We start from the raw sequence: 13227 nt of genomic DNA, 5'->3' as shown, positions 1-13227 counted from the left end.
AAATTTATGTAATGTACGGAACCCTCGGTGCGCGAGTCCGACTCGCACTTGGCCGGGTTTTTTTTGTACCAAGAGGTGACCAATGAGCAAGCCTGCTTCATTTTCAAGAATATCTTGACCCTGCTTCGCTAACCTCACTTGGCTAGAGCCAAATTATACATAGAACCCAGTTGATTTGCATGTTAACAGCCTTTTAGGCTAGCAATATTTGTATATTTATAACTCGGGAAAAACAAGTGACACAAGTTTAAATTTATAATACAATAACTTAACAATAGTGCTAAGCGGCGTTGCCCGAGACAAAAGTTCATACTCACTGGACTCACTTAGCCTACGAATTAAAGTTCGAAAAATTGTAAGTTTTGAAAGGCTTTATCTCGGAAACTATTAGATCTACAGAGCCAATTCTAGTCTATTATTGTAGCCAATTTAGTCTACTTTAAGATTTTTGACAGACTTGCGTTCGGCGTTCGAGGTCACAAACTTGTATTATTCATTGGGCCAACATCATAAACAAGTCAGGAAAAAATCAGAACTACCGGATTTGACGCAAACGAACCCCGCTACAACTGGCGACAAAGTTACTGGATTATTACATGTGGTCGTTTCTTTTATGAGTGACATATAGGATCAATTTCTAAGTGATACAGGAATTTAGTACTGGTGGACTTGGTGTTATTATGCTTGTTGCCTAGTGGGGTTACAAATAACGGGTAAAAATAAAACAGTGCACTTATCTAAATAAAAGTATATCAATAGAAATCTATAATTAATCGTATCACAATTAGTAACGTAAATACTAACATTATAAAAGTAGACAATCTCTGGCACTCAATTGCACATCATTATTATGCTATAATAATTAATTATTATTTTGAGACATTCGATTTATTTCATAATAATCTACAGCAATTACGTATGTAACTGCGACCTGTTTATTTATTTGGCTTGTAGCATTGATTTATTAAGGTACTTTAAAAGAGGCTTAAAAAATGTAAAAGTTTACAAATATTTACATAATAAATAATTTAGAAAACGTTACAGTTACATTCACTGCATTAGGTAACGAGTACATGAATCATATCATACGAACGAATTACACCAAATGTACAATGACTGTAATTAATCTTTCTTATTCTTTTTACCGAGTATCCTCATAAGATCTTTCGACATTAAATACTTCTTCTCAGAAGAACCGTCGTTGCGTTCGCAGTCTTCCACTGAAACAAACAATACATTCCAAATTAAACCACAAATCATAGCGATGCGTAACTACACTTTGAATAAATATAGCTCGGAACAAAAATAGACACGTAGCAGTTGTACTCGTAATACCGAGTCAGGGCCCTTCGAAACAAATTTAACCGTTCTTCTGTTTCATTAGGATCCTGATGTAATTTTTCTGCAATTTTTTTGACACGTTTTTTTCTGCTCTACGAGTATGCGGCGCGGTCAGAATTTGATATGACTGTTTTAGGCCGACATACACATACGAAAGGTTAAGTCGCTTTTATAAACCTTGTTTCCACGAAAGCGTTGATGTGAAAGGAAAATAACCAACCGGCAATTAACCAGTGACTTACAAAAGCAGAGGAACAGCGTATCCACCGCCATGGCGTACACGTTGAAGAATATGGTACTGATGAGATAGGTGGCCACACCCAGCAGGATGGCGGGCACGTAGTTGGAATGCAGCCGCTGGCCCTGCGTCACCTCGTACACGAGCCCCCACTCCATCAGGTAGTACACGGCGAAGCCCACGCCGATGGATAGTAGCAGCTTGGACAGGAAGAAGATGAAGTCCGTCACCTAAAACAACAGTGAGTTAAATTAAAAACCGGCCAAGTCCGACACGGACTCACGCACAAAGGTTTATGTACCATTACGCAAAAAAAACACGTTTGTTGTATGGGAGCCCCCACTTAAATATTTATTTTATTCTGTTTTTAGTATTTGTTCTTATAGCGGCAACAGAAATACATCATCTGTGAAAATGTCAACTGTCTAGCAATCACGGTTCACAAGATACAACCTGGAGCGGTATTCGACATGCGTTAAGTGACGTTTCGTGTTGAACTTCAGTTGAATGGAAGAAATCGTGTGTTGTCGAATAGGTAAATTTGACATTAGCAATCCACAGTTAGGCGACAACGAAACCAAACCGAACCACGCAGAGTTCAGAGCCATTTTAAACCGTATAGTAGTAAGAAAACAAAGTTGATTTTTGTTGCATAATTTTTTCAATGAATGAGTTTTGGTTGTACCAAATGATACTTTCCACAGTTGATGAACAAATGATTCATTCCACTGTTGAACTGATGTTGAAGCCGAAACTGACAGTTGTGCATCTCGAATAGGGCCCCTGGTGACAGACAGAGGGACAGTGGAGTCTTAATAATAGGGTCCCGTTTTTACCCTTTGGGTACGGAACCCTGAAAACTATAAAGTAGGTAATTTTGTCATTTCTGGAATAAAGATATGTAGATGTGTTCGGGTAATTTCCAAAATCAATGTTGAGTGGGCTTGTACGTTGTGCACGTAAACATGCTAACCATGGTCTTTACGCATCATCCAATCGATTCCTTGCGGCCGAATGGTATCGTTCATAATTGAGTGCACGGTGCAGTGGCACGAGATTAAGTTAAGAGATGTTACCCAAAATTAACTAACCTTATCTAAAACGACCACTCGTATGATGTTCCTCATGAGCAGAGAGAAGGCATCGCGGGCGCTGGCGCAGAAGTTGTTCCCGTGCACCGCGCACATTATGTACGCGTTCTTGTTGATGAACTTGAGGAAGCTCTCCAAGCACCAGAAGCAGCACTTGCAGCAGCAGAGGATGCAGCGCGTGAAGGGGTTGTCGAACTTCTTCAGCTTGTGGTCGATGTATTCCAGCATTATTCGGATCACGCGGACGATGGCGATGATCAAGGCGCCAAATGCGACGGTCCCTAAGTGGAAGCTGAAGATAACAGAAAAGGTCAAGTTGTAATCAGGAGATAATGTTATTGTGCTGCGGTGTACCTACGCGAAATAATTAATTTCAAGTTTGTCTGACTTTTGACTTAGCTTAAGGCATGTTTATTCGATTGAACTGTTAAATAATAGCATTACCTTGCAAACCAAAAATAGGCGGCGTTCTGCATAATTATATATACTTATTCAGCTGGCTTAATGGTCGAAGGTTTATAATCACCCAACACAAATTCATTACTCATTAGCATCGCTGTTAATTAGTTAACAACCATGCAAGGAAATGCTGTGTTACAAACAAAAAATGTTCTAAAATTAAATCATTTGACCATAACATTATGCAGGTAAATCAACATACCAAACTGTTCTATAGATGGCAGCAGTAAGGGTCCAGAAAGGCACGTTCCGCTTGTCAAAGGTCCAGTACCATTTGGAAAACGCGCCAGCGAGGATCATGTCCGCGCAGCCGCTGATGAAGAACATCACCCAGCAGCAGCCCAGCAGGTTCACAACTGTACAGACCAATCATTATACCAGAATCCGGTCCTTCAAGGATTCTCGAAGGGGGTTTTCGTAAGGGTTTGCTAAAGCTCGTTACAGACGGAGCGATAATATATCGGAAGATATCGACAGATATCTTAGAGTATCGCTACCAAAGATACCAAAATAATTATATATCGCTCTCTGTCTAGCACCTACATTGTCAGATAGACAAAATATACCGAGCGATATGTCGCAAGGCATCTGTAGATGCTTTGGGGTAAGGTATCGTAAGATAGTGTACCAAAATATGTACATATTACAGCTTCGTGTGTGGACTCTGTCAAACAGTACATAAAAGATATCGGCAGATGCCGTATCTTACGGTATCCGCCGATATTATCATCGCTCCGTGTGATGGACTTTAACCAGTCATAAGTGTCATTGCGTAGCACCCTAAAAACCTGTTAATATTTTCAAGCGCTTAATAAAGCCTGCTTGATGAAGGGATTTCGACTAAGCCATTTTTTTTTATTCATAGGGTTTTTCTGTAAAGGGTTTGACGTTTCCCTTCATTTTTTGACCAAGCAATATCGACTACATTGAGAAGGGTATCAACGCTCGGTTTAAAGGTTAACTACATCTTTATGAATACCAGCGACAGTCGGTGTCCCGACCCGGATTATACAAACTTACAGTGCATGTAGTTAACCTCGTGAGGACTGACCAACCCGGAGAAGTGGCAGATGGCGTCCTCGCACGCCCTCGTGGTCCCGGCTTGTTTACACTTCTCCAGGAACACCGACGGGTTGCAGGTATCTTGGTCCTGCAAATAGTATACTTAAAGTACCTACGTATTATATAAAGATTTTACTCTTCGCGTTTTAGAAAAAAATGTCTGTACCTAACAAAATAAATAATTTAGCCTTAACTCAAAGACTTCAATGTACAGCGAGCTGCAAAAGTGCATGGACACATTATGACTGAAATATATTTATAAAGTGGCCATGCAATTTTGCGGCTCAGTTTACCTTAGCTATTTTACGTAATGTTCCCGGTTCACTTCATATACGAGTATAACGTGATCGTATTAAGCAGCTTCTATATACTGTAGGTACCTACATGTATCTGCAAGTTTGGCTAGAATGTGGCTATACCTTATAAAACCCCCCGCAGTCGCAGGTTTCGTTCAGACCGACCACCTTGAACTCAGGCTCGCCGATGGACAGCAGATACACCAGCACTGTGGCGAAGTACGCCAACACACCGCATTGGATTATCCAAGGGAATATCGGGAAGAACACCGTCGATTTTATGTCGATTACAGCTCTGTGGAGTTGAAAAACTGTTAGGTACCTACAACTTGTTTTATATTTAACAAAGATATTTTATAGAAATTTCATACGGGGTCCCTTTGTTTGACATAATTATTGAAAGTCATAATGTAATGATTGTCATATTATCATTAGTCATAATTCTGAAACCGTTAACTTTTCAGGATTTTCCTCGGGTTATCGTATAGATAGGTTAGGTTACGTTTGTATTATGGCAATCCTGAAAAGTTACGCGTTTCTGAGAAAAACCAAATTATGACTAATGATAATATGAGAATCATTACATTATGACTTTCAATAATTATGTCAAACAATAGAGACCCATTTCATACATATAGCTAATCCAACCTTTGTATACGCTTGGATATGGATACAGGCGCTAGTTAAAGGACTGGTCAAATGAAATTGGTCAAAGCTTATGTATAAATATGGTTATGGCTATGGTTATGGTTGGGGATGTTGCGGATGCAGATTTTTTGATATTTTAACATACATATTAAATACATAATCTCGTTGAATAATTGAATAATAAAATAAATTTATAATTCGCGAATGGCTTGTTCTTGATTGATGGTGCAGGATGTTAGATGCGAAACGTTTTTTCTATTTAATAACCAATAAAGGACTTACTTGCTTCCCTCGCGGATAAGTGCAATGGCGATGGTGATTCTGCTTCTCAGGAAGATAACTATGAGGAGCACGATGATCAGGATGATGGCAAGGATAATGAGCAGCGCCAGCCAGGTCTGGTGCTTGGAGAACATCGTCTGGAAGAAGCCCTGCAGGCTGTAGCTCGTGGTGTAGAGACCCGCAGACTTGCCCCGGTAGAACACGTACTGATCGTAACAGAGGTAGCATGCTAGAAGAAACGTGTAGGTTGTATGAGGTGATACATTTCATAATGATTGAACCGTAAAATATATACTCTTTCAGAAAACTAAAAATTGTATGTAGATATAGATTAACCGCTGTAGAGGAGAACTAGACTTTAAATCTCTAGAGTCTAATGGCGTTTGACTATTAATCGCTCGCCTTAATCAGTCATGTTGAATTATGTATTGGCGAAAAAGGGATAAAACATAATTGAACTAATTGAGGTCTGTATAGTTTTGCAAATCAAAATTGCTTTCTGACGTGGAACCTAGACCGGGTGATTTTACACCAATTTGGAATTAGGCACTTTAAGAGACCCCCACCCGGAAATAATTTGGTAAATAAATTCGAATAAAAAGGCAAGTAATACTTGTGCTATGTAGACAGGCCACTGACTGCGGATACTTACAGAAGGCCAGCAATGCGAGCAGCCCGACGATGGAGACCCATACGACAGGCGTTACCACCCACCGCAGTATGAGGATGTAGAGGAAACATAGCACCACGACGGCCACCAGCGCACCCAACATGTACCAGCGCGACTGCACCAGGTCTTGCGCTATCTGGGAAGACAACTGCAAGCACACAACATGTCACCACTCCGCCTAGGCGAAACGCAACTGGGATCGCAGACAACTATTAACCATGCTAAATTAAAGAAGAATTAATTTGTATGATTAAAATACATCGCTAATGACGACGCCATTTTATTGACCTCTGCATTTGGGCCATTCCATCTGATTTCAACAAATAGGTTGCGTCGTGTGATTTTTAATTGCTTCCTCCTCCTTATGGTGTCAGAAAAGATAAGCCACCATTTCTTTATTTTATCTTTTAATTTCCGAGCAGTACCCATTTGAAGGTAAAATCGGGTCAAATTCTTGCCTACACATAATGTGCCCTAACTTTTGATTTAGAATAGGTAACAACATAAAAGGTTCTTGATTTGTTTAATTAAATAGTATGACAAAAGTTAGCTAAACAAACACAAAATGGTGGCCATCTAAAATGTTTACGTTTCCGGTCAATTTTTGCGATTTTTAAATAATTTCTGTGGCAACCCTATTGCACATCAAGGGTTACTTTTTTCTGAAATATTAAGTACTTGCCTTTCTTATATTGGTAAATAAATTCTTGTAAAATAATATCTTCTATGAGAAAAAAAGTTCTGAAAATTGAGAATTTCGAAAAATGGTAAACCCCCAAAAACCCCACGTGGAGGAAGATTCCGAAAATATAGTTTATGTCTTTGTTAACTAACTCAGTAAGTACTATTCTATTATTTTCACTAATTTGGGAAGTGCTACTTTTTAAAATATCTGTGTATCTCTTTAATAAAAGTCGTATTTAACGTTTTAACCGAGTTGAAAAAGCAGGTTATCAATTCGACTTTTTTTTTGGATGTGTGCTGCCTTACAACTCCGTTATGTGAACCGATTTGAGTAATTATTTTTGTGTTCAAAAGGATATTTAGTTCCAAGTTGGTTTCCTTTTTCTCAAATCCAATTCTGAGGACGGATCCATGAGGAATTGACAGAACTCCTCAAATCCTAAAGGCAAACATATAGGGATTATTTTATTTTTATCAACAATTCAGACACTTGCCTAACCTTTTGAACGCTTTACATCATAATTCATAAACAAAAACGTCACTGTCACGCCAAGGTAACGGGCGCAAGCTAGCGAATGTAAACTTTACTTGAAAGTGTGAAGGTTACTTTGACAGCGTCCGCCATAACACCTATAGTGGTCCTTGGCGCTGTGGACACGACTAGTAACTACCACTTTAGGGGTTTTTGGCGTTCAAAGAAAAAGTGCCATTTGGTGAAGTGAAACTGCTGATAAAGACCAGAACAGAACTCTCTATCATGATTTGAGGAGTTCCATTTATTTCTCATTCAACTTACAACCTTGACGAAAACTTATTCTCAGTAACTTGTGCTTAAGAAACTTAACGACTTAACGAAGAATACAAATCGCCAAACATGAAATACGTGTCGTTGAAGAATTTCGTTCTGGTCTTCATCAGCAGTTCCGCTTCACCAAATGCCTTTCTTAAATGCAAACTCTTAGTTTCTTGACGAAAATATAAAATTCGATATATATACAGGCGGTCCCGAAACTATGGGACATGAAGGGAAAGTACCTTAAATATCGTAGATAGGATATTTTGCTGAAAGAAGACTATGTTATTTTTAAAAGTTAGCATCTTAGCATTTACTGTATTCAAAGATTTTCTAAAAATTACTTGCTTCGTCTGGGAATCCAACCGGCTTAAATGTGAAAAAAAAAAACACCCGTATTTTTATGATGCCAATCGAAAGAATGGACAAAAAAAAATTCTTCTTAAGTAGCATAGTATCTTAAAAGAAAGGAATAACGTAAAATTAATCATTTTAATCAAATTAAAAACCTATAATATTTGAGGAATTCCCTCGATTCTTCGTGGATTCCATCACCAGAACTGGATTTGACAAAAAGGCAACTAACTTGGAACTATGTAATATCCTTTTGAACACGAAAATAATTATCCAAATCAGCTCACACATGATGGGGCTTAGAGGTAACCAACATAATAAAAGGTTGAATTGACAACTTTCTCTTGTTTTGAAGTCGGTTATTAGAGGTAACCAACATAATAAAAGGTTGAATTGATAACTTTCTCTTGTTTTGAAGTCGGTTAAAAAGTGAATGTGACCTTTATTGACTCACTTTTACTTCAATTGCCATAATCCGAAGTTGATAATAAACGTTAGAAAAATATCCTGATAAAGCAAAAAGTACACTTAAGAAAGCACTGATTAACACTAACTAATGTAAGTTAATACTAATATAAAATAACATGTATGTACTAACTAACTAAAACGAATAACACATATAATTAGTTAAAATAATCTCAAAATATAGAGATTGTAACTAAGTTAAGACGAATGTTTGTACCTAACCTCTTATGAAATAAACAGTTTAAATTTAATATTTTTTTAATAAATTATGAAAAACTTTAAATTGACACTTTAAAAACTTTAGATATTTTTAAAAATAGCACTTTAAAAAATCATATTTCCTAAGTGAATGTAAATAACAAAATGAAACGTACTGAACCTGATTCACAAAGATGTTGGTCATATTATCAGAAAATTTCCGATTTATATTTTATCCTACACGTCAGTTTTTTGGGGGTCAAACTAAAGCACTTTTCGAAATTGTCAATTTTCACACCTATTTTTATTTTACAGAAAATATAATCATAAGACAACGATAGTTATTTCCTAGTATTAGAAGGCCAAGTACTTTATTAAAAAAAAAGTAACTTGATATGCAACAAGTTGACACAGTATACAGTTGAAAATCGCAAAAATGAGAAATGAAGATAAAACTTTAGACGGACACCATTTAGTTTTTTATGAGTCTATAGTTTGTTTTGTTATACAAAATAAGATGCCCATTTATTGCCCTATCAAACGAAACAATATTCATTTAAATACCTGTTCTAAATAAAAAGTTTCAGCCTATTAAGTACAAGTATGAATTTGACTAAGTTCTTAAATTTAAATGGACACTCCTTGGATGTTACACGGTAAAAAAAACGATAGCACTTCTGGTACCACAAAGGATATTCTCAATTTTTTAAGTTCATGCACCACACTTTTTAATTCCGATTTGTTGATTTCATATCGAATGGCCCATTTGAATTCCGGGATACTTTGCATCTAATTGCACTGATTTTTACACGTCTCTGTATTATTAATATGATTATAGGACGAACATGTGACTAAAACATTTATGCATAGAAACAAAAAATAATTGTAAGTATTTTGCCATTATCTTAGTATATTGTGGGAAATGTGTATGAGAAAGTAGAAATAGAAATATAGGCACATAACTTTTGCTTTAATATTTACAGTGAAACCTGGGACCTGGATAAATGGGTAACTTCAATAAGTGCAACCAAACCGGAAAATGGACCGGTCCCGGTCCCTTAGGACGAAAGGGCCTCTATAATTGTAATTATGGACCCTCTTTTTTTTGTTTTTTTCTACAATTCACGGAAAATGTTAAAACCTAAATAAATATATGAAAATAAAATAGTAATTAGATATATAAGTGCAAGTTATATAAATTAATCTATAGGACCAGAAACCCAGAACATAAGCTTTTAAATCTACTTTCGAAGGTTATATATTTGCTCCTGCATAAAGGCAGAACGCCTCTGTTTTAACACTTTTAACTACCTATAATTGAGACAAGGTTTTTCAGGTTCCACTGTGCCTACAATGTGTTGCCAAGTAAATCTTTGTTTACCTCAATGAATTTTTAAGTATTCTAAAAGTTTTAGAATATACATATAAACGAATGATACTAATACTAACGAATGAACCTATATAAATACCTTAAATTCTATATCCCACTTATTATTCCAAGAACTAGTCCACTTAAGTAACCGGTTTATTAAATTGTGCATTGTGACTTAAGTATTTATAAGCCAATTGCGTACGCTTTTATAAACATATTAGCTATACATACCTATGTACATATATCTAAGCTACTCTACATATATACCCTTAAGTTATTTAACAGATCCCCACCCATCGAACAAAAATTGAAGTGAACTTAATGTACCTAGATTCAATTATGGTTATCTAATTCACTCATACGAACTAGGTAGGTATCTAAATAAAATTTCTACACTATTTAGAGGTGTATGAATGTGTATTGCGTGTGTAGGTACCGCTAAATATTACATTATTGTAAGTATGTAATTTTATAGTTACCAAGAATTACGTATTTTGAGGATCTCTTCGGAAACATTGTCATTGTTTGGCGTGTGTCCATCTGTTTTTGTTAGGTATACAGGGTGGCTAAAAAATAAGTGCATTCCCGTTGCCAGGGAGGTTTTGGGATTATACTGAGCAACTTTTACTATAGGACCAACCCCGAAATCGCGAAAAAAGATTTAGCTGTTTAATACATTTTGGCTGGTCCATTTTTTATAGGAGGGTAAATTTATTTTTCGCGATTTTATAATTCAGTGGTAAATTACGGTAGGTGTTCTAGTTGCATTCGATATTAGGGTAACATTGTGCATGCTTGAATTAATAAACACCTATGTTTAAAGGCCTGGGGACTATATTCGACAGAAGACATCTCTTCCTAAATCACAGATCTCGATAATAATAACATTAATGGAGTGCAATTATCGAATTGCCTTTGTTCATTAGGTTTAGCTATCTCTAGATCGCGCTCAGTTGCATAGCACTTGTAACACCAAACTACCTAGTTTTCATTAAGTTCACTTTGTACTAATGACGAATGTTATTTTTCCTGTTTTGTTTTGATTTTTCTTCAATAACGTGTTTTACTACTATTACTACTACAATTAATAATAATGTTATAAATGTTAAAGTAACTGCCTTTACCACTTCACGCTTTACCGGTTTAGACGAAATTTGGTATAGAGATAGGTAGTTTGAGTCCCATCCATTGAGACAATGAAAATGGGGGATATTACTATGGAAGTGGTATATGGAAATGCTATTAATTCCACGCAGACGAAGTTGCGGACAGAAACTAGTTCTTAATAAGTTGATAGTATGACCTTCTAGTCCAAAAGTAATAAGTAACTCTTTAACTCAACTTTTGTATATAATGGCCGGTCGTCATCTGTATATGCAATATGCCTATGTCACAACGGTTAGAATGAGCATATAATGAAATAATAATCTGCAAAAAATTATCAACTCTCTCTCGGCTTTACACAATCTATTTACTGGGTTTCATAATATGTTTGTGTTACAGACGAGAATTACTCTAAAACTAATAAACAAAGGATCAAAATCAAAAGATGTTAGTACTCAAATTAAAATAGCGTTAACAGCGTAAAGTACGTATAACAGATCAGTGACCGCGGATCCACATGTTTTCAAGTAAATACTGTAATATCACTATTAGTTATTCTGTGGTAATATAAACAAAGTTAGGTGCACCGTCTACTTACTTGTTTATATCGTAACAAGTTGCTGAGGTTATTGACGATATCATCTTCGGTGTAATTGCCGAATGCTTCTATTTTCTCTATGGCTTCCGTGACGTTGATGAAGCATCTGCCCAGCACTGCGACCATATGCCACCACCGTGGAGTTAGTGGAGTAGGTAAGTATAATATACATGTACAAGAATAGCATATAGGTACGTTAAGGTAGGGGGCGGCAACTGTCGTGTCGTGGCTCGCCAGAATCAAGCTGCCCATTCGAGGTACAATTGTAAATAAAACCGAACAAGTGCGAGTCGGACTCGCCCACCGAGGGTTCCGTACTTTTTAGTATTTGTTGTTATAGCGGCAACAGAAATACATCATCTGTGAAAATTTCAACTGTCTAGCTATCACGGTTCATGAGATACAGCCTGGTGACAGACAGACGGACAGTGGAGTCTTATATATAGGGTCCCGTTTTTATCCTTTGGGTACGGAACCCTAAAAAATATTTAGATAGAACAAATGAATATTAATTTTTCATTCATCTTTTAGGGTTCCGTACCCAAAGGGTAAAAACGAGACCCTATGACTAAGACCCCACTATCCGTCTGTCACCAGACTGTATCTCATGAACCGTGATAGCTACAGTTGAAATTTTTACAGATGATGTATTTCTGTTGCCGCTATAACAACAAATACTAAAAAGTAAGGAACCCTCGGTGGGCGAGTCTGACTCGCACTTGTCCAATTTTTAGATGCTTGCCGACCCCAGAGTTAGGGAACGTGCACATAGTATAACCGCGAGCGAACAAACTACCACGCTCGCGGAAACGAGCTCATTCGAGACAATATTACATTAGTGAATGGTTAAGGGTGTTGGATTAATTATAGTGCGGTCAGGCAACATGTTAGTTAGGGTAAGTTCATGCGGAGTTACTATACACGAGCAGGGAACGTGCTACACGGACGTTCGGCCGCCTGGGCCGGGCTACCTACAATGTGGGCATCTCGCTCGTTTCCGCTGGTGAAGAACGTCACCCATTTGGCAGCCAGCCACCCCACGTACGAGTCCAGGACCGTTGCTTTCTCCCGCAACTGTTTCTGGACCTCTTTAGGGTTTCTCACACATTTCATATCCGTGCTCTGCAAGGTCCCATTCGCCTGATCCTTGCACTCCATTTCAGTCAGGTAACCGATGCATCGAGACAGCACTGGAGCGTATTATACATACATATCTAAATGGGTCCGGTTAGAGAAAACAGGCAGATTTTTTTATAGGCAAAAATGCAATTTAAGGAACTAACTTTCACTCGAGTTAGTGGCAAATAAGTCAAATAACACCGGGTGTCACGCGAAACAAAAGGTACTTATTGTATTAAATACAATAAAAGTTACCTGACTGGCTTTTCAACACATAGCTGGCACATTTGGTGTCCTTCATATACTGCGTGGCCTCATCGTGGGTCATGGTGGCCGTGTTTATACCGTCGACACAAATCATTTTCGATCTCCAATTGTTGAAGGTTGCTGCCGTGTTACTGCCGGTATTGAACACTATCGTTTCTGTCGGACATCCGTTAACACATACCTGAA

At 37.4% G+C, this 13227-nt stretch overlaps 2 protein-coding genes and 1 long non-coding RNA gene across 6 annotated transcripts in view; 1 reads left to right on the top strand and 2 right to left on the bottom strand.

Annotated features, from left to right (window-relative positions):
* Window positions 1–1661, top strand: part of LOC134754777 (protein ROP) — a 260729-nt gene extending 259068 nt beyond the window's left edge. The window contains exon 16 of the transcript XR_010128976.1: window positions 1652–1661. The gene's annotated coding sequence lies outside the window, so the exon portion shown is untranslated. The remainder of the gene's footprint in view (window positions 1–1651) is intronic.
* Window positions 1–13227, bottom strand: part of LOC134754783 (uncharacterized) — a 40332-nt gene that overhangs the window by 1518 nt on the left and 25587 nt on the right. The gene's annotated exons all lie outside the window — the stretch shown is intronic.
* Window positions 734–13227, bottom strand: part of LOC134754775 (choline transporter-like 2) — a 32412-nt gene continuing 19918 nt past the window's right edge. For 2 of the 4 annotated variants that reach the window (XM_063691138.1, XM_063691137.1), the window contains exons 4-13: window positions 13030–13222; window positions 12631–12845; window positions 6070–6235; window positions 5418–5646; window positions 4611–4782; window positions 4150–4279; window positions 3332–3485; window positions 2671–2962; window positions 1584–1809; window positions 734–1220 (exon numbers count right to left, since the gene is read on the bottom strand). In XM_063691138.1, coding sequence (XP_063547208.1) covers window positions 1123–1220; window positions 1584–1809; window positions 2671–2962; window positions 3332–3485; window positions 4150–4279; window positions 4611–4782; window positions 5418–5646; window positions 6070–6235; window positions 12631–12845; window positions 13030–13222 — 1875 coding nt within the window. In that variant the 3' untranslated portion in view covers window positions 734–1122. Of the gene's footprint in view, window positions 1221–1583; window positions 1810–2670; window positions 2963–3331; window positions 3486–4149; window positions 4280–4610; window positions 4783–5417; window positions 5647–6069; window positions 6236–11655; window positions 11772–12630; window positions 12846–13029; window positions 13223–13227 lie in introns of all 4 variants that reach the window. The other 2 variants (XM_063691139.1, XM_063691140.1) reach the window with 2 other exon arrangements.

Source organism: Cydia strobilella, chromosome Z, assembly GCF_947568885.1.
Source record: "Cydia strobilella chromosome Z, ilCydStro3.1, whole genome shotgun sequence".
Lineage (NCBI taxonomy): Eukaryota > Metazoa > Arthropoda > Insecta > Lepidoptera > Tortricidae > Cydia > Cydia strobilella.
Note: the sequence above shows the minus strand (reverse complement) of the source record. Positions and strands in the feature narration are given on the sequence as shown.